The sequence below is a fragment of the Poecilia reticulata genome, chromosome 13, assembly GCF_904066995.2.
Source record: "Poecilia reticulata chromosome 13, P_reticulata-male-v2, whole genome shotgun sequence".
Taxonomy (NCBI): domain Eukaryota; kingdom Metazoa; phylum Chordata; class Actinopteri; order Cyprinodontiformes; family Poeciliidae; genus Poecilia; species Poecilia reticulata.
In genome coordinates, this window is record NC_088842.1 from 16,667,299 (window position 1) to 16,688,278 (window position 20,980).

The 20,980-nt window shown below is 43.0% G+C and overlaps 1 protein-coding gene across 1 annotated transcript in view; it reads left to right on the forward strand.

Moving 5' to 3' along the window:
• inppl1a (inositol polyphosphate phosphatase-like 1a) overlaps positions 1–20,980 on the forward strand; it is a 34,917-nt gene that overhangs the window by 11,242 nt on the left and 2,695 nt on the right. Inside the window, exons 2-26 of the mRNA XM_008425475.3 lie at positions 111–174; positions 740–887; positions 2,091–2,172; positions 3,413–3,559; positions 3,851–3,941; positions 7,238–7,327; positions 9,024–9,122; positions 9,985–10,135; positions 10,584–10,690; positions 11,932–12,034; positions 12,119–12,315; positions 12,494–12,611; positions 12,768–12,864; positions 13,683–13,821; positions 13,910–14,009; positions 14,593–14,681; positions 14,789–14,870; positions 14,959–15,048; positions 16,019–16,132; positions 16,443–16,619; positions 16,702–16,857; positions 17,019–17,103; positions 18,598–18,684; positions 18,808–19,531; positions 20,352–20,485. Coding sequence (XP_008423697.2) covers positions 111–174; positions 740–887; positions 2,091–2,172; positions 3,413–3,559; positions 3,851–3,941; positions 7,238–7,327; positions 9,024–9,122; positions 9,985–10,135; positions 10,584–10,690; positions 11,932–12,034; positions 12,119–12,315; positions 12,494–12,611; positions 12,768–12,864; positions 13,683–13,821; positions 13,910–14,009; positions 14,593–14,681; positions 14,789–14,870; positions 14,959–15,048; positions 16,019–16,132; positions 16,443–16,619; positions 16,702–16,857; positions 17,019–17,103; positions 18,598–18,684; positions 18,808–19,531; positions 20,352–20,485 — 3,471 coding nt within the window. The remainder of the gene's footprint in view (positions 1–110; positions 175–739; positions 888–2,090; positions 2,173–3,412; positions 3,560–3,850; positions 3,942–7,237; positions 7,328–9,023; positions 9,123–9,984; positions 10,136–10,583; positions 10,691–11,931; positions 12,035–12,118; positions 12,316–12,493; positions 12,612–12,767; positions 12,865–13,682; positions 13,822–13,909; positions 14,010–14,592; positions 14,682–14,788; positions 14,871–14,958; positions 15,049–16,018; positions 16,133–16,442; positions 16,620–16,701; positions 16,858–17,018; positions 17,104–18,597; positions 18,685–18,807; positions 19,532–20,351; positions 20,486–20,980) is intronic.

Here is a 20,980-nt window from a genome sequence, read left to right on the forward strand (position 1 = left end):
TCCTTGACAGAAATCAAAATAAATATCTCCTTGCTTGATTTCTTCCTATTTCTGATTGTCCCTTCATCGGTCTGTCTGCGGTGTGGTTAATTGTCTGTCTGTCCCTGCAGGTTCCAGAAGCACGTCCACACCTACAGAATCCTCCCAGACGATGAGGGTTTTCTGGCCGTGCAGGTACAGAGATGACGCACAGGCCTCTTTGTGGTGCTTTGGCAACAGCTGGCAGGCAGATAGATGCTTGTGTTGGCTCTGAGCTCTCTTACACAAATATATACATGTGCGGACACACACACACAGACAGCAGGCGCTTTGTGCCTTCTGGCCAACAGCTGTGAACTCTTCCTCCACTTACGGGCCTCACTTACAGACGGACATGCACGCGACGGCATGGTGCTTCAAAACCGTGACAGATTTCTTTCTTTCCCCCGATTTCTAGTGATTTTTTTGTGTGGTTTTTTTGCCCTGGTTATAGAGAAAATTTCTCCTTACCTCTATAGCCTCCAGTTTGCTCCTCTTGGTGTTTATCAAAATGCCGCTTCCTGTATGGGCTTATATTTAGCTCCCTTGGCTGCGTTTGCTTACACAACATTAAATATGGAACAATAGGGGTCACCAGAGATTTGGCTGCCTGACCACCTGTAACCAAGCGGTTTGGATGTTTTCATGGAGATAATTCCCCAAAAGGAAATGACTTGTCTGTGTTGTTCGTCCTCCTCCCCTCTCTCTCTGTCCCTCTCAGACGTCGCAGGGCGTTCAGCCGAAGCGGTTTAAGACGCTGCCGGAGCTGGTGTCTCTGTACCTGCAGCCCAACCAGGGCCTGGTCACAACCCTGCTTTACGCCGTGGACAGGGAGGAGACTGCCGTCACTGATGATAGGGACTATTCAGGTAGCCCATACACCAATAACACACACAGTCACTACAGCACCATACAGTTATATTCATGTACCCTTTGCTTTTTCCCTGTTTTGTCACATTAGAGCCACAATGCTAATGTACATTTCATTTTATACACATGTAGAAAATGGTGTCTAATTCTCCAGTTGAGGAGAAATGATGCACAAAAAAAGGTTTTCAAAATGTTCTGAAGGTTTTTGAGGAACTAGTTGCCTTCATTCGTTAGTAGCTAGACATGAAGATGGCAGAGAGAGAGAGAAGGATAAGACATGTACTTGTTTTTTTTAATTTTTTTTATTTATTGTCATAAATAAAACTGTCTTTAACACCTTTTACAGTCTGATACTCTTAAATAAAATTCAGTGCCACATATCTCCTTCAGAATAGTGAGCTGACCAAGGAGAGAGAAATTAAACACAGAAGCAGCTTACAGGGTTTTCCACATGTTACGGTGAGGATGTGGAAAATGTTCTGTGGTTAGATGAGACCAAAACTTATCTGGTTGTCCCACATGCAAAATGCTTCTTTGGTAGAAAAAAAAAAATAACCGCCTCTCTGAACACAACATCCACAGTGATAGTAAGTGATGGTGGCAGCGTCATGCTGTGGGCATGGCTTTGTGCAGCAGGGACAGGGAAACTGCTTAGTTTGTGGGAAGATGAATGCAAAGCAGTACTGGGGAATAACCTGTTATAATCTGAAAACTGGAGATTTTTTCTCTCAGCAGGACAAGCTCATGGTCTGAATTAGGCTTGTTCAACTCCAGTTCTAACGGGCCGGTGTCCTGCTGGTTTTATGCCCGTTCGTGCCGGAGCACAGCTGACTGGAAAGGCACGTCATGAAGTTCTGCAGGAGCCTACTAATGAAACATTTGTTCGATTCAGTCGAGCTCAATAACGGACTCCTGTCCTCGAGGACTGAATCTTCAGCGCTCTGCGTGGTCGGGCTGAACGCCGAAATCTCTTTTTATCGTGGCGGTTTTGACAATGAAAACAAACGCAGACCAAACCTTTCTATTTCTGACTTGTAATATTTTGTAAGCTGCGTGTCAGCTTTCCTTTCTTTGTTGATATATCACTTAAAATCCCCAAAAATATATCGGTCTGTCGTTCTGAATGTATAAAAGGTTAGGGATTATAAAAGGTTCCTGTAATTTTTTTTCTCAAACTAACTATATATTTCTGTAACTTTTAGATGGAGAGGATGAGAAGCCGCCCCTCCCCCCTCGCTCTGCCTCCACCTCCACTCCCCCCGGACCTGAAATGCCTACCGAAAGGTACAAAGTCTGAGCTGCGTATCGTTTGATTTTTGTCCTGCTGACATGAATGACTGACACAGCCGTGTTTCAAACAGAGGAAGCCTGTTGCTTCACACAACCACGTGGCAGAGTTCACTGGAACAGAACGTCACTTTGCGTTTTTCTTTCATATTCTCTCTCATATTAGCACCTCGACAAATATTTTTAGATCAAACATAATAACTGCTGTTTCAGAGTCGGTTTTTTTTTTATGAGAGACACGCTCTTCCTCCCGTCCTCCACTCTGCAACATGTGTCCCCTGTCTACCTCTGGAAGACAAACCACATCCTGCTGGAAACCACGCTCCTCACAGACGATGCAGAGCTTTGAAGCAGCGTTAGCGGTTCTGGGACAGAGTGCTTCAGACCTGCAACGTCGGCTCAGAGTTTCTGCTCAGCGTTTCTGATATTTGTCAAACAGAGTCAAGTGAGCAAGCCTAAATATGGCTGTGAAAAGTAGCTGTGACTAGTTATGACTCATGATTCCCCCCCCTTTATTGTAGTTTCTTAAGCACTGGGTTGACAAAACGAAATCTTAGAGGAAGTGGAAATAAATAATTTCTTAGCCTTGCGAAATGATAACAGTTGCTGTTTAAAGAATATGAATCTCTGTAGTTCTTGACTAAAACAAACAAAAAACAGTCAATAATTAGCCTTAAGAAGCTCCTGACATCCATAAATTGGTCAAATTTGAGCTTTCTGCTCTACATGCAAAACTCAAAACTTGGCAGTGAAATAAAAATCCATCTTATCTTGACCACACCATTCCCAACTAGGCTTTTCTCAGCAGGGACAGGGAGCCTGGTCAGAGTCGATAGGAACATGAATGGAGTTAAATACAGGGACAACCTACAAGAGTAAAGAGCCGAGAGCCTTGGAAATTAATTTTAAAAGATTTGACTAAGCTTGAGCTAATTTGAAAAGTCTTTGTATGTTATGCAAAGCTGGTAAAGAAATACCCCCAAAAGACTTGCAGCTCTAAGTGCAGCAAAAGGTTGATCCCAACAAAATACATGAACGTTTATTGGAGTTCATGACAAAATGTATGAATGAATCTAAAAGGTAATGAATGCCTCTGTGTCTGCTGTAAACATTTCCAGGAATCCTCACACAAGGATTTATATCAGATAGTTGTAAATATGACAGGAAAATACAAATGTTTGCTTTTAAATCTTTTGACTCGCATCAACCTCCTTTGCCTCGATCCCGTTTGTTTCAGCACCCTGGCAGCTAACGGCCTGAGCACCATCTCCCACGAGTACCTGAAGGGCAGCTATGCGCTGGACCTGGAGGCCGTCAAGCAGGGAGCGTCCTCACTGCCCCATCTCAACAAGACGCTCGTGGCCTCCTGCAAACGTCTCAACGGGTGAGCTGCAGAGACACGTTTCCTCAGATAGATGCTCTGTCAGCCATGCTGAGACACTCTTTGTTTCTCTGAATGTAGTTATCCTGCAGAGCTGCCAGCTTCCCCAGTTTCTGTCTTGTTTTAGCCGCAGTGGTACATGATGCATATTGAAACAAAGACGAATAAATCACATGCTTCTTTGTCATTTAGAGTTTTTAAAAAGATGTTTTCCTATAAAGGAATAGAAATAAAGGAAATGATAGCATTGGAAGTCTAAAAACAATCAGAAAATCTTTTTTTTCTCTCTACCAGGGAGGTGGATAAGGTTCTGTCTGGTCTGGAGATCCTCTCTAAAGTGTTTGATCAGCAGAGTGCTTTTATGGTCACTAAGATGATCCAACAGGTATGTTTCTTTATCTTTGTGTTTGTGTCGCTGTGGGTTCTTGTTTGATGAGAATGAAAGCGGGTTTCTGTGATGACATTGTTCAGATTATTAGCCTGCTGAGAGACTCATGGATACCCTGCTTTCTTAAAGCATCCGTCATATTTTTTTTATGTAAAATGGTCTACTAATTTAAAGTTTTTATGTTGCCACAAACTCTCACAGGTTCCCGGGAGCTTTTTGCTAGAAATAAGCACACACCATCACAGATCCTGATGAATTCAGGTCCCTCCCCCGCCCCCTCACAGATTTACCAAAGGGAGGCATTTGTGGGAGATGTGCATAATATTACTCAAGGCTTTTAATTCAGTTTAAGGTTTTCGAAGACACAATAGTGCTAAAAGTAGCAGAAAAGCCTTTCTGTAGGAGTTTTGTTGAATAATGAGGGTCACTTTACTCAACGATGCCAAACAAATTGCTAGGAGATTTTCCTCTCAGAGATTTTCCACATTAGTGGCTGAAATGCTGTGAGACTGAGATTTTATGAATGTGTAAAAAGACACAACCTTATTTTCTTATACTGTCGTACATTAAATCAAACTAAACCAGGGTTTCCCCCAGTGTATTATAAGCTTGGCGGCCCACCGTGCTTTACTAGCCCCACCGCCTGGCTAAGGATTGCTTGTTTATGTTTCTAGGGAAAAAATAAATAAAAATTGCTGTTTTTTTTTATTTTTTTTTTTTAGCCGGGCTGAAAGGGTCTCTGTTGCTCTGAGCATTTCACTAGCAGAACAGATTTATTCCTAAAGGATAGGTTTATAATAGATAGGTTTATAGTTTGTGCATTTAAAGCCGACAGCGCACAGGCTAATCACACAGCTGGCGCCTCTGCGATTTGCCTCGTGCGCTGCCGCTGCTCTACCTCAGCAGGATCGCGCGCTCCTTCATTCACTCAAACTGGACACAGGCTGACCTGTATGGATGTTTACATCAACTTACTGTGAGGAATTATGATTCTTTGGAGAACTCTAGGTAAGAGTTTAAAACCTGCCGCGTTAGCTCTGGTTGCGTAGCTCTATGTGAACCGCAAGAATAACTTGTAGCGAATTCAGAGGTGCGCGTTGTGAAGTGGTGAGAATGATTTATCTTTGTGAACGAACAATTATATGCGGCGTTTACATCTCAACACGCTACCCAGCGTGTGGCTTTTTGTCTGTCTTCCCTGTAAAGTTTATGTCTGTGGCCGGAGCGTTTGTGCATAACGACCAGCGCTAACCTCATCATGCAGGTTCAGCCCGGTGAGGAGCTTTCGCGTCACGCTGATTTTATATTAATTTTTTTTTTTTTAGTATTATTTTTCCATTGTCTACTTAATGCGCGCGGCCGCACAGACATCTGAGAAACTCCTCCAGAAACTCGACCAACCAAAACAGTTTCTGTGACGATTAAAAACTCAATAGACACGAAATGAAAGAGCTACTGAAGCCACATTAGCAGCATTGAATTAAATCTCCCGTTTGTTGTGCATCTCTGCGCAGTGCAGCGGATTACCACATCATGCAGGGCCGGTCCAAGGCTGTTTGAGGCCTTGAGCAGACTTTGACTTAAGGGCCCCTCTTGCTGCTAAAAACATCAGCACCTCTAACAGCTTCTGTGTTAGATTTAGTGAAATATAGGAGAAAGGAGTAGTTTAATTGGCCAGCCTAAAAAGCAATAATCACAGTTTACTAATTTGTGTAAATTCAAAGATTAAACTCACAGCATCAGATTGTTGCTATGGTAACAAAACAATCTAACTATGAATATTGTTCCTTGAAGTTTTACAAAGTAAACTTGCCAGCTTCTTAAAATCTTGGATCTAAATGTTAAACAATTTAAAATCTTTTAATTTATGTATGCCTTAACAATTGAATCGAATTTAACAGCATTGATAATCTCAATGAACAAGTGTTACATTTATGTATCTGTGGTCTGTTTTAAAATATTAGTGTTTATGGGGCCCCTGAAGCCCTTGGGGGCCTGATGGACCTGCTGACTTAATTTGGATTAAGTAGAAGTGCAAATTTGTTGTTTTTAGACTAGTTGTGGGTTTAAATAGCATTTCACTGGAGATCTTTTCCTGTAACATATAATTACAAAGTAATACTTTTACATTTCTTGTCATCTTAACATCTTTTAATACAAAAACACGGTGTACCACCGGTGGACCGCCTCGATGCCCAGACCACCGGGCTTAGCATGTTTTCTGGGGGAAACCCTGCTAAACCTTTCCTGTTTCTTGGTCAGTTAAGATAAACAAATTGTTGTTTGTTTTTTTTTTTTTGCCAGACGCCAGAAAAATGAGGGGATTTGTTGTGCTTTCTTCAAATTCTAGAGTTTACACAAACCAAATGATTAAAGCAACACCTCAGTCTCATTGCCTCCTCGTGTGACATAATGTAAATAAATTAGGCATCAGATAATGAAAAGAATTACAGATCCCCAGAATCTGTGTCCGTCCGTCTGTACAGTTTCCAGATGCTTGAAGACGCCACGTTTATCTGTTCCAACAGCTGTTTTGTGTTATAAAGTATAAACAGCAATGAATTGCAATAAAAAATCGCTAGACATCGACTGATATCTTCAGTTTGTTTAAAAGATTTTGATGCAGAGGGCTAGAAAAGTTAGACTAAAATTTGGATGACACGTATGGGTTGAAGCTCGCTTTTTTGATTGTTTTTGCAATATGCCTCGTCGAGCTGGATTGTGACTAGTTGTTTGTCAAAATCCAGTCTTTGGAGCGGTGAGTCAAACCACACGCAGAGGAAGGAAAACCGGTGATGACATTACTAGCAAATAGTAAAAATGTTAGCTGGAGTAAGTCAGAAAGGTCACAGCGGTTTTTCTGTCGAGCAAATTAACCTTATCCTCTATTATAGCTCAATTAAAACCACAATCCACTTTTGATCTTGTGATGAAACAATTCAACCTCATAATCTGGAGTCTTATGCTCCCCCATCAAGATTTGAACACAAGCAAACTCTGGTTGCTGATCTAACTTTTGACCTCGGACTCACCCCTGTGGATGATTTCATACAGACAAGATACGTCTGTGTTCTACTGAACCTAAATCATTTCTGTCCGTCACAGAAAAGATCAAACAGCCACTGTTCCCGTTAAACTGTCCTGTTTTAACATTGGGAATACGGGTTGCACTTTAAAACGATCAACTACAAATAGTTTTACATCATCATTAGTTCGTCTTAGTTTTGTGTTAACGCCCCCCCGCCCCCCAGATCTCGTGGGGGTTTTAATAGTTTTTCTTCTTCCTCCATCAGTCGGTGAATCAGGGAGGAGACCAGGAGCTGGAGAACTTGGTGACCAAGTTGGCCATTCTCAAAGATCTCCTGTCCTCCATAGAAAAGAAGGTAAACAAAGCAATGCAGAACTTAACTGTGAGCTTTAATCTTCACACACAATAGATCCACTTCCTCTCTTCTCCTGTGACTCTGACTTTTTTTTCCTGTCCACACACATGCACGCACACTCATGTTGTTATTTAAAGCCATAGGGGTGGTCAAGAAAGCCTCATTCACATGATGGATCGTCTGTTTTTAACCTCTGGCCAACTGAGTTTCTAAGTGCAGCATCACAACTGCAAGGAGCGCCTTTTTTTTAGGCCTTTAAGCTCAACATTTTGAGGACAATTTAAGATGGAGTCAGGGTTACTTGGGGAATGCTGAGCCCAGGTTTGCACTTTACTTGTGAAGGTACCTTTAGATTACACGCACTAGCTGTGAGCTGTGTGTCTGAAACCTGTCTGAATACTGAGTTTCACAATGGTGCAACAGTAACCACAAGACATGAATTAAATGCAGTGCATTACAAGGCTTCTTGTTGAACATGACTGACGTTATCTTCAATGGGAAACCCCTTTAATTTGTCTGCTTAGCAAGCAGAAAGGCTTCCTCTGTTAAATTCAGCTGCAGAGGTCACCTCTGGATGAAGTTCATGCTAAGTTCATACTGAGCGTATTCTTCACAGTTCTTCTGTAAGAGAGCAAACTATCGGAGTATCACAACCTCTTCTCGGGTTCTGACGTAAGCGAGGAACCAAAACGGGAGACGCTGAGTCTTAACTCGGAAAGGAAACGACAGAAGTTTGTCACTCTTGTTTGTGACAAAAGTATTCGCACAGCTTCACTGGCAGCTCTAATAAGAGCCCTGCTGTTTCCAAGCTTCTTCTGTGTGGAGGCCATTGAGACTTTGGGACATTTAAAGCAGCAGAAATGTCTCTGGATCCTCCTCAGTCAGTCCTGTGTTTGAGGCCTACAGACAATTCCTTTGAAAAATGAAATCCAATCAACTGAATTTAATTCAGGTATCAGAATATTCTTTTAATAACTATAGCCTGACCTCTGACCTGTCTGCTGTGCTCCTCGTTTGTTCACTAATGTTCTCTAACAAACCTCTGAGGCCTTCACAGAATAACTGGATTTACACTGAGATCAAATGACACATATTTGGACCATTTAATAATTAAGCGACTTCTGAACACAGTTGGCTACACTGGATTTCATTTACAAGTACCAGAGTCATTTGGGTTTAATTAGACTTTACTCAATGTTATAAAACCATGTACCCCACAGTTATTCTCTTCTTTGTCACTTTAAATCTCAGTAAAATACATAGACATTTACATGTAACGTAAACAAAAGTTTAAAAAAAGTTCATGGTTATGAAACCTTTTTAGAAATAAACACACCTGCAGTTCCGTGTGGTGTGAAAAGCTGTATTCTGAACTTCCTGGATCTGGTTTCCTCTCCCTCGTAAGGAGGGGCTTCGGCTGGCGCAGCAGGAGGAAATGGCCTCCAGTCCCGTCGAGCTACATGTCCAGACTCATGTGATAATGCTGGTTCTGCCTAAATCAGCCTTTAGGGAATGGGAAACGTAATCCTGCATTCACATTCACTAAGGAAAAAAACCACAATGCCTAAGCACGTTTCTCCACTTTTTCTTTCCCCCCCCCACTTCTTATTGTTCTCCGGTCGTTTCTCTTTCGCTCTTGCTTTTAATTGTTTTTCCGACTTAACCTCCTCCCTCTCTTTCTGGTTTATTCCCTCAGGCTCTGAAAGCTCTGCAGGACATGAGTTTGTCCTCGCCGTGCTCCCCTCCGCCTTTCTCCATGCGCCACAGCAAAGCCATTCCTGTGCAGGCCTTTGAGGTACCACCTACACATTAGCCAACCACAAACAGATTGATCTCATTAGTTCTCATCTCGCTGTACGATGATGGTGATGATGATGGCATCCAGTGTTACGACAGAGGAGATCGCTTAACTAAAGCAATATTTGAAGGAATTGGTAGCAACGACTGTTGATTTAGTGTTTACCAAAACCTTTAAAGTCAAATAATTCTTTGAAGATAATGTAACCTTAATTGGAAAATAATTACATTTGTCTCTTGCGCTGTTACTTGCTGTGTTTCAGTGTTTCAGCATCTTTAGGTTTAAATTTAACCACTGAGATGTGGCTCAGTGTGCCAGAAGGCAGACCGGACTTAAATTATGACTGAGCAGGACGGCTTGGGTGTTCTGTAAGTCACAAAATGTGTCAGCACAGCTGACGCATGCGGGGCACCAAGAATGATCGTAATGCATTTCCTCTTGGCTCATCTTTGACGTTGTGTCGCCGTTTATTATTTTTGGCGCCGCTGCAATGGAGAGGATTTTCAAGGAAGTGAGAACACCGCTCTGTTATAAAGAAGATAAAGTTTGTAAAATTTAATCGGCTTAAATCAGAAATTTGAAGAGATAACCTGAAGGGATGCAAAACCATCTTCCTGAGCAAGTCAGCGACTTTAAGTTAAATATCGCTATCGGTGTTACCACGGAAACAGACTGGCTCACCAATTTTGAGGTTTGCTGTAGCGGCCGCCTTAAAACTGCTGCAGACGGTGAATGACTGTCAGAATCACCGACCAAAGCTAAATGGATTTTTATCCCTGTTAAAGTTTCAAGTTATGTTTGAGTGATTTGCACACAGGTGTGTTTGTTTCTTTGTAAAATGTCTCATGACTGATCACAGGTGAAGCTGGATGTTTACCTGGCGGAGCTGACGAAGATAGGAAAGAGTCAGAAATACACTTTGTCTGTGGATGTGGAGGGAGGGCGGCTGGTGGTGATGAAGAAGGTGAAGGACAACCAGGAGGACTGGACCACCTTCACACACGACAAAAGTAAGAACCTCTTTTACATTTAAACAGCTTATTATTCAGAATAAGCATACTGACTGAAGAATGTGCGTTTCTATTTCACACCCAGAGCATCATTTGTATCTGAGATGTTTTTTTATTCCTATTAGCGACATAGCATGCGCACAATTTAAAACTTTCAATTGGAGAAAATTGGGTTTGTCTGTGTCCTCTCAGTAGAAACCAGATGTTTACACACCGCACAGAAGACACATAAGCTTTTTTTGTCACTGTGACATTGTTTTTTATGTTGGGATTACTATATCCTGCTTTATGCAGGAAGAGCAAATAAAAGGGACAGAAAACAGTTTTGCCTGAGAGTGTTTTCTGCCACAAACATGTTGGATTTTCAAATATGGTCGATGTTTTGTGCACAAGATTTAGCCCATCCCTAACCATCTGTCTGCTGCTCCTCTTGTCTGTCTCCCACCAGTCCGTCAGCTGATCAAGTCCCAGAGGGTTCAGAACAAGCTGGGCATTGTGTTTGAGAAGGAGAAGGACAAGAGTCAGAGGAAAGACTTCATCTTTGCCAGCGCCAAGGTTTATACATGCATGCAGTGGTTGGGCATAACACTCTGTCCTCTGAAAGATGAAGTGAATAACACTAACAACGATGAAAAAAGTACATTGCACACCAAAAACCACTGAGTTGGACCTCCTTTATTTTTTATTATGACAGGGATCCACTGTGGTATCCTTTTATTAAGCTTCCACAAAGAATCAGACATCTCTAGTGCATCTCAAAGTACCTTACTTGGGGTTAAGGTCTGGACTCTGTGGTGTCCAGTCCATGTGTGATGTCTAATGCTCCCTGAACCACTGCGTGCTTTTATCTTCTCACCCCGATGTTCTCGTCGCTGTGGAACATCAGACCTTTTTTCATGACCTTCTTTCTTTGCTCGAGAGTCCAATCTTTATTCTTTCTCGCAAAGTTTATTTTTTATTAACTTCATTTATCAATAGTTTCCTTACAGCTACACATTGGTTTGTTACAAACCCTTCAGTTTCCTTCACATTGTTTTGTAGAAATGCTCTTCATGCACACAAAGCTGTGAAATCTAGTGTTTTTTTTAATAATTTTATTTTATTACATGTTTAACCGATTGTTCAAGATTTTTTCCGCATTACGTTTATGAAGATATCGGTTCCCCACTTTCCTCCAGTTTAACGGATGTTTTGGATCAGTTCTTAGCCCAGTTTTACAGCATCGGGAATCTTTTTATTTGTGTTCTTTCGCGTGTTAAATTCCAATAATTTTGTCCCTCTGAAACGGATGAACATATTTTCCTCGACCACAGCATGTGCCTTCTGACTTGTTGTTTTAAGCAATAAGATTCAACTCGTTGCATCAGTTGAGGTTATATGACTTGTGACCAGCTGAAACATAATAATCCCAGTGTATTTAGCCACCTTGATTTTCCTTCTTTTTTTATTCTTCTTCACTTTTGGAAGTTTCAAATCACCAAACAAACTTTGATAGAAAATACAATCTCCAAATTTATATTTGACAGAGAATAATCTTAAATAATAATTTGTGTTAAAAACTGCTTAGGATAACTATAATGGCTTTAGTAAAATAGAAGTAAGTGAAGATGGGTTATGAAAGAAATACTGTGTGTAAGTCTGTCATATGTCAGCGTATTTGTTCAGCAAAAAATAGATACTTCATGTGTTGAATAATTGACTTGATTAAAATAATTACGATAATTTTTTCCACATTTGCATTAATCTGGATGAACTTCTGCTATCTGATGTGTTTTTTTTGTTGTTGTTTTTTCCAGAAGCGGGAGGCATTTTGCCAGCTGCTGCAGCTCATGAAGAACAAACATTCCAACCAGGATGAGCCTGATATGATTTCCATCTTTATAGGCACCTGGAATATGGGTCAGGAACATAAAAGCACGCGATATATATTTCCAAACTGTGACGAGTTTTAATCCAACAGGCAGACTTGCTCTTTGTGTACAGGCTCCGTACCGTCACCTAAATCTGTGGCTTCCTGGGTGCTGTGCCGCGGCCTGGGGAAAACTCTGGACGAGATCACCGTCACCATTCCCCATGACCTTTACGTGTTCGGGTCGCAGGAGAACTCTGTGTGTGATCGGGAGTGGGTGGAGTCGCTCCGAGCCGTGCTGAAGGAGCAGACGGAGCTGGATTACAAACCGGTAAAGAAAATATTTATTTTCACCTCAAATCTCTTCAAAATTAGGAAGTGGCTAAAAAGAAAAAAAAAAATAGAAATGTCTGAGGAGAAGTTTGAAAAAAGCTGATTTAGGACTGGGTTCTTTTAGTTTAAATGCAGAAATGATCACCGCAGGTTCCTTATCGTTGTTGCTTCTGCAGATCGCCGTGCAGACGCTGTGGAGCATAAAACTTGCTGTGTTGGTGAAACCTGAACATGAAAACAGGATCAGCCATGTGGGGATGTCCAGTGTTAAGACAGGAATCGCTAACACACTGGGTAACAATGACACGACTTTAACTGGTTATCAATATTATTCATTATTATGTCATCAGTTTGTAAACTCAAACTTTCCAAAAGTTTTAAAAACAAGGAATTAAGTTCATTTTCTGTTTGGTCTTCCATAACATTGTGTGCTTAATTTTTTTTGTCCAGGCAACAAAGGAGCGGTCGGCGTGTCGTTCATGTTCAACGGGACGTCGTTTGGATTCGTCAACTGTCACCTGACGTCGGGCAATGAGAAGATTGCTAGGTACCGAGTGTCATGTCTCTATTTTTAAAACACATTTTCACCACATGGATGATTCTGAAGGTTGAAAACCAGGATACAAATGAAGTTCTTGATTATTATTTATCCCCCTCGTGAAGGAACTCCTAACCTTGCATCTGAGTCCCAGCCTTGCTACAGGAGGCTCATTTCAGCCATTTATATCTTTTTTTTTTGGTCATCCAGAACTCTATTTGAATAAAACATACTATTAGATCTGTGCAATCGCTGTTATTGAATATTAAAGAAATACTTTGTCATAAATGAATAGAAATTATTTATTTTGATTCTATAAGTTTACAATTGTTAGTTAAATCTATTTGGCTCCTTTAAAGCTAATAGTTAAGATATTTTAAGCTCATTAGCTGCTACTATTCATTCTGTCCAGTCAGTATCCTGATTTTCATAATAATAAATCACAATCAACCTCAGGCAGGATAATCTGTCCTTTCATTATCATCACCATTACTGACACCTAGTGGACGAAAGTGGAATAGTTTTTCTGTTGGCTCTATGTCAGATAACGAATAGAAACAGTGAAACAACCACAGGGTTTCCGGTTAGTTGATGAGAATTAAGGTTGAAACATGGAGTCAGGCTGAATGTGATGCCTTTCCGTATTTTTGTTTTAATACTATTATTAATACTCGATAATATCATCTTCAGTCTAAGTCATTAAATTGCTTCTTATATTAACTTAAAAATTATTTATTTATTTAATTTGTGGAAAAAGCCCCCTTTTTCTTATTTTTCTGCTTCATCTCTTCTCAATTGTCATCCAACAACTGTTTGACCTTTTCCAGGAGAAACCAGAACTATCTGGACATCCTGCGGCTGCTGTCTTTAGGAGACAAACAGCTGAGCTCCTTTGACATCTCGCTGCGCTTTACACATCTGTTTTGGCTTGGCGACCTCAACTACAGACTGGATATGGACATTCAGGTGAGTTAAAACAAACTCCACTCGATCGATTGCGTGAAACATCATTTCTGATCCATTTCTGTCCCCGTTGTTTGCGTGTTTCCTGCAGGAAATTTTAAATTACATTAACAGGAAGGAATTTGAGCCTCTACTCAAAGTGGACCAGCTCAACCTGGAGAGAGAGAAGAATAAAGTGTTTTTACGCTTTGGTTAGTGTCACTCATCAGGTTTTTATTGTGTGCGCTGTTTCCAGGAGCTGAAATCTCACCGTAGTCAAAATGTTTCTGTCCTTAACAGAATTTCAGTGGCTTCATAAATCAGCCTAAGTTATGACTCACAGTTACCAAAAGCACCTGCCCATCCTTTTAAATAGTTCACTAAAACCACAGGTTTCCTTTTCAGTTAGAGCAAGCGAGAGAGAAACCAAGGGAAAAAGAGGGATAGGCTGTAAATACACATATTTTGAAGGTTAGCTGTTTTTAAAAGTATCCTCCACCCAGAAATTTAAATCTTTTTGTTTGTTATAAAGTTTGAAAAAATACTATTAAAAGTTAGAATATCTGATTACTTGTTGTAGCCTTTTGTAAAAAAAAAAAAAAGAAAAAAAAAGACCACAAACAACTAAGGAATTATGTCCAATTATATTAAGAATCTTTATTTATTTATGAATCTTTTTGGGCTTTTAAAATACAGGAACTAAATGTTCTGTGTATTCTCGGCTCACACACACCACGTGTGTGTGAGCCGTGTGTGTATTTAAAGAAAAATAATCCTTTTTCGTTTTGTGTGCAGCTGAGGAAGAGATCTCGTTCCCCCCCACCTACCGTTACGAGCGAGGCTCCAGGGACACGTACGTGTGGCAGAAGCAGAAAGCTACAGGGGTGAGTTCAGGATTTAAAACATCACAGCCTCCCTCTGACCTGCACCGGTCTACGTTTCCTCTTTCTGAGAGTCCGAAGGAGAATTCAGCTTTTGTGTTGTTCTTTAGATGAGGACCAATGTGCCGTCGTGGTGCGACCGGATCCTCTGGAAGTCATATCCAGAAACGCACATTGTTTGCAACTCCTATGGTGAGACAGATAGAAGATGGTAAAATGGGTTCTGGGCTTGAAAATGCTTTTGGTTGCATTTTGAATGCTAACTGTGGCCGTTTTCCAGGCTGTACGGACGATATTGTGACCAGTGACCATTCCCCGGTGTTTGGTACATTTGAGGTTGGAGTGACATCTCAGTTTGTCTCCAAGAAAGGTAAATGCTTTAAATCACATCTGTCAGCAGAACCAAGAGCTTGGATTTGAATTTTTTTACATCCATCCATCCATATTCTTGATACCCTTGTCCCTTAGTGGGGTCAGGAGGGTTGCTGGTGCCTATCTCCAGCTAACATTCCGGGCGAGAGGCGGGATCACCCTGGACAGGTCGCCAGTCTGTCACAGGGCAACACAGAGACACACAGGACAAACAACCATGCACACACACACTCACACCTAGGGGCAATTTGGAGAGACCAATTAACCTGACGGTCATGTTTTTAGACTGTGGGAGGAAACCGGAGTACCCGGAGAGAACCCACGCATGCACAGGGAGAACATGCAAACTCCATGCAGAAAGACCGGGGCCGGAAATCGAACCCTAAACCTTCTTGCTGCAAGGCAACAGCTCTACCAACTGTGCTACTGTGCAGCCCGAAGTTTTTTACAGTACCTCGCAAAAGTATTTATACTTCTGGACTTTGACTGGGTAATTCTTGAGTGAGGTTAGGACTTCTGGTGAACTACAAACAGGACTTAGGTGCACGACTCATCAGATTTTTACAGTTTCTCTCACCTGAGTTGCTTAACACTTAATAGTCATGTGACTCCGTTAAAGGAGTTGGTTGTTCCCAGTTTCATTTGGGGGAATCAGAGGGACGGAAACTGAATGCAAAGGCACGCCACACTTTTCAGATTGCAGTTTGTAGCACATGCTAAAAACCAGGGAAGTTTTGCACTTCCTTGTTGTGGTTTATTATATGATTCCCATAAAACATTTTAAAGTTTCTCATAACATGACAAAATGTTCCGTTTAAGGACCATGCATGTGTTTGCTAATTTCATGTCTGCCGTGGTTTCCTTACAGCCACCGCCTCCACTCTCGTGTTTTTAATCTCACTCTTTCCACCCTTTCTCACCTCTTCTGCCCCCTTCTCTCTCGTCTCCATTTCTGTCTTCCTCTGTAGGTCTACCAAAGTCTTCGGAGCAGGCCTACATCGAGTTTGAGAGCATTGAGGCCATAGTGAAGACGGCAAGCCGGACTAAGTTCTTCATAGAGTTTTACTCCACCTGCCTGGAAGGTGAGTCAGAGGTTTCCGGATCCTCTCAGCGATTCTGAATCCTACGCTCGACTGCAGCTCACACCTTCTTTTTGCACACACAACAAAAAGTATGAAAACTCACCATTGTTCTTTTTGCACCCCTATCCTGCCCTCCCTTTTACCCGTCCCTAAATTCAGACAGTCAGTATTCCTCTCAGCCAGCATCCGTTTATTGACTGCATGCTCACCGTTGTCACATGTAAATGAACCGTCTCGCTCCTCTTTCTTCCTCCCCACCTCGTTCCCCTCGTCCGCCCGCGCTCTGCTCCACTTTCCTCTGCGTTTTTAGAGTTCAAGAAGAGCTACGAGAACGACAGCCAGAGCAGCGACAATGTGAACTTCCTGCGTGTGGGCTGGTCCAACAAGCAGCTCACCACGCTCAAACCGCTCCTGTCGGAAATCGAGTACCTGCAGGACCAACACCTGCTGCTGACCGTCAAATCGGTGGACGGATACGAGTCCTACGGTAGGAGCAGGACTCTGCGATGTTAAATGAGGAGGGGAGTGTGTCGCAGCCCTAATGACCGTCTGTGTGCGTTTGTTGGTAGGAGAGTGTGTGTTGGCCCTTAAGTCGATGATTGGCAGCACAGCCCAGCAGTTCCACACCTACCTGTCCCACAGAGGAGAAGAAACGGGAAACATCCGGGGGTCCATGAGGGTCAGGGTCCCAGCTGAACGGATGGGCACCAGGGAGCGACTGTATGGTAACGGAACAGTGTTTGGATCAGAGGCAGATGTAGGCAGGGAGATCAAATATAAGCCAGTAAAAATCTCTAATATTTCACCTTTTTAAGCTCTAAAAGTTCATTTAGGTTTACCAAAGACTTTGCGGCTTCTCGGGTTTAATTGGACTCTTTCGTTTCAGAGTGGATCAGCGTGGACCAAGACGAGACAAGCGGACCCAAAGGGAAATCCACCATGGTGTCCAGAGTGGGACACGAGTATGTGAAGTCAGTACAACCCAACCTGCCGTTTCCTCCCGCGCAGCGTCACTGCTTACTGATACCGAAACCAACACGGGCTAGCTCATAAAACCCACACAGACGTCTCTCTGATCCGGGAACGACCCGAGCAGAGCGTTTTCTATGCGAGGAAACCAACAGGAATTGTTGAGCTCAATGACCAGGTTGCCTGTTATTAGCAATAGTAACCTGGATACAATGTATCCGTCCTGTTTTAAAGCATTTTGACAGGAAAGGATCAGCGTCACAAATAGAGACGGAACAGTGAAATGTTTACCACTCTGCAACTAAACCGTTTAGTCCTACAGATTTCATTTGTTTTACAGATGCATAATGATGGACTTAATGCCTCATGCATGCAAGGGTTCTGGACCCTTCAACACTTCTGAAATAACCTGTACTCCTATCACCTGCTTTTTAATGTTGGTAGTTGGACATTCTTGTAATTTTTAAAGTACTGTATTTTCCGCACTATAAGGCGCACCAGATTATAAGGCGCACCTTCAATGAATGGCCTATTTTAAAACTTTTTTCATATATAAGGCGCATAGAATAGATGCTACAGTTTGGGTTGCCAATTTGTTCCATACTCTATTTTTACACATCCACATTGTAAAGAAGTGGTTCCCGAGTACTTTATATAGTAGGCTGCCCCAGTCATTGTTTCACTCACGGTGTTGGTGTTGCGATATTGTGCCCAACTGCTTTCTGGGTAACACAGACCAACCGACATGCTGGCGCTGCAGTCTCTGTCTCGCAGTCACAGTCCGACTCGGGTCAGCGAGGAGAGCCTTCTGCGACTGGGCCGGGGCGTGGCCGGACGATGATCACCCTTCTCCGTTCGCGCACAGCATGTTCGTGGAGAACGTGGTGCTAAATGACCTGCAGACGACCTGGTTATCAGGTCGGTAGGTAGATAGGTCAGTCAAACTTGATTAACAAACCAGCGTTCTGACAACTATGCATGCACCGCGCGCTTCTTCTTCTACGGGGTAAAATGAAGTCGGCGGCTGCTTACCGTAGATGTTAGACCTGTTGTGGCTCAATATTGGTCCATATATAAGGTGCACCGGATTATAAGGCGCACTGTCGGCTTTTGAGGAAATTGAAGGTTTTTAGGTGAGCCTTATAGTGCGGAAAATACAGTAGATCTTTTAGTTGATGATTGCAGTTTTACACTACATGCATCCTGCAGGAATGAAGACAGTTTCTGTGCTGAGGAGTTTGAAACTGATCATCAGCCAATCAGAGTTGAGGATTTATGATGAGAGACGAAACAAATCCAGGGAGTCAACAACACAATGACTGAAATTTAAACATTTGACCATATGTTTTTTTTAATAGAGTTATTTTCTCATTTGGTGGTTTGAAATTAAGGTTGACATGTGGAATATGTTTTGATTTCTGAATGGCTTGGTCAGCAGCCTGAGGCCCCTTTTTTGGAGCTGCATGCTAAATTGTTTTGACTGGTTTGTGGTGCAGACAGTCCGTGGTTCGTAAACAGCTGGGAGAGCTGGGGAAGGTCAACGAGGAGGGAGAGAAAAACTGCAAGGAGGAAAACGCTGCAAGGTACGAACTCACGAGAGACGCTCGTATTCATAACACAAAACCTAACCGAGCAGCAGATAAACCGTATGCAGCTAAGGACAGATTAAAATGTTGGATGTTTTCGATTCTGTCTGTGTTGTAAAGATCCAAACAGGACACGCCAGAGGGCGAGTCGTCGATCGGCAAAAACAGCTTCAACAACCCGGCCTACTACATCCTGGAGGGTGTTCCCCACCCGTCGGCTGCTGAGCTCCTCTCCTCTCCGACCTCTCCAACCGTCCCGCCCGTTAAAGCCCCGCCTCCCTCGGCCGGGGCTCGAACCAAACCTCCTCCTGCTGCCTCCGGACCCGCTCACTCCCGCAGAACTGTTGTGCCGGGACACCCAGCCCGCGGAGTCGGTGAGGAGAGCTCCTCGGAGGACGACGGAGGCGCCGCCCTGGCTGGCGCTCAAGGCGGAGGCATCGGAGGAACAGTGGGGAGCACCCTGAATCGCCCGCCTCCCGACTTCCCTCCTCCTCCTCTCCCTAAGGGAGCCCTGGAGACGGCGGCGGAGGCCCAGCTCAGCAAGCCTCGCTCACTCTATCCGGACCTGGCCGAGGTCAGGATCCCGCCGGCCGGTCCCGCGGGGCCTCTGGCCTTGGGGGACGGTTTCAGGCGAGGGGCGGCCGGGGCGTTGGACGATCAGTCGTGCTCCGTGCTGCAGATGGCAAAGACTCTGAGCGAGAGCGAGTTTCCTGGACAACCGCCCCGCGCTCCCTCGGCGCCACCCCCGGTTCGAGTGCCAACCATCGGTATCCTGGATGCCTGCCGCACCTTCCCGCCCAGGAACCCCATCCCAGAGAGCATAGCAGAGGACATGCCAGAGGAGGTGAGAAATACAGTTTAGCCTAAAATTATTCATACCCCTGTTGTGGTTGCACAGAATGGATATGCTTTGATCTAAACCAGTCCGTTGTAGCTCTGTCTGAATGTTTAGGGCCGAAGCTGAACCTTCGCTCTCTAGTTTAGCCTCTAACAGATTTGCCTGCAGGTTCTCGATGTATGTAGCTCCACCCATCTTCCCATCGGCTTGCCTGTCCCTGGCAAAGACAGGCATCCCCACAGCATGATGCTTCCACCACCCTGCTTCTCTGTGGTTTCTTCAAGTGTCGCATCTAACCAGATCAGCTTCTTCTACATGTTTGCTGTGTTTCAGCAATGGTTCTGTTGAGTTGGTTCACCACATAAAGCCCAACGAGATATGTGGATGTTTGTGGTTGTAACTTTCAATACTTTTCAAGGAATTATTAACTGGAGGTGGCATTTGTCATATCGTTTATCATTTATCGTGATAAATTTCTCATCATAAATTCACTCATGTTTAAAAAATAAACTGTCCCTATTGTCAGGATTGTTAGTTTTACTATTTTCCCCAATGCTTGTTCAATAATGGCAATAACAAATATGAATGTATTTGATAATATGATTAAATGCTGTGTGCAGCTTAATGATGTAAATCTTACTTCTTAATGTGACTGGTGTCCTAGAGATGCACATTTCAAATGGAAATGTTTTTTTTTGTTTTTTTTCATGAGCAGTATTTGTGTCACTAATTCACATCCATACAATTGCCTAAAAAAAAAAAGAAGCAATAAATATAGTTGTTGTTGTCAGATGTGCATCGCTGATGCTGCATTTCTCCTGTCCAGGCACTGTGGGGCAGCAGCAGCTCATCTTTGTCTGTGGGAGAGTCGTCGGTGGGGGAGTGGCTGCAGAGGCTGGGCCTGGAGATATACGAGCAGGGGCTCCTGCACAACGGCTGGGACGATCTGGAGTTCCTCAGGTAGCCATCGTCACAAACACACACCACCTGGGTTTGTGTTGATGCTGTGGTGGACTGGAACGAAAGACCCCGGGCAGCGAGTGACCACTTGGTTTGCATTAAAAGCCCCTTAAAGATGAGCTCCACGTATTTCATCTTTTAATCTTCGCATATTTTTACCGGTGACAATGGTAACAAAAATGCATGACACTTTCATGTCATAATTGCGAATGAATGATTTGAAAAGTGGAAGGCTATAAATGTCATATTAATGTTTGGCTCTTAATGCTACATTTTGTGTATTTTAGGGGTGATTTAACAATATGATGTGCAACGTTAGTCTAAGATTTTAAAGCATGTGCAGTAATTGGTGCTCTATGTTCCCTCGAACACGTGCACCTCTACTGATATTTGGATATCAGTAGAGGTAGAGTAGAGGCAGGCAGGTTGCACATCAGCAAACAAGTTTGCTGATGTTTGTAGACATCAGCAAACTTCTGGTTGAACATTTAGCTA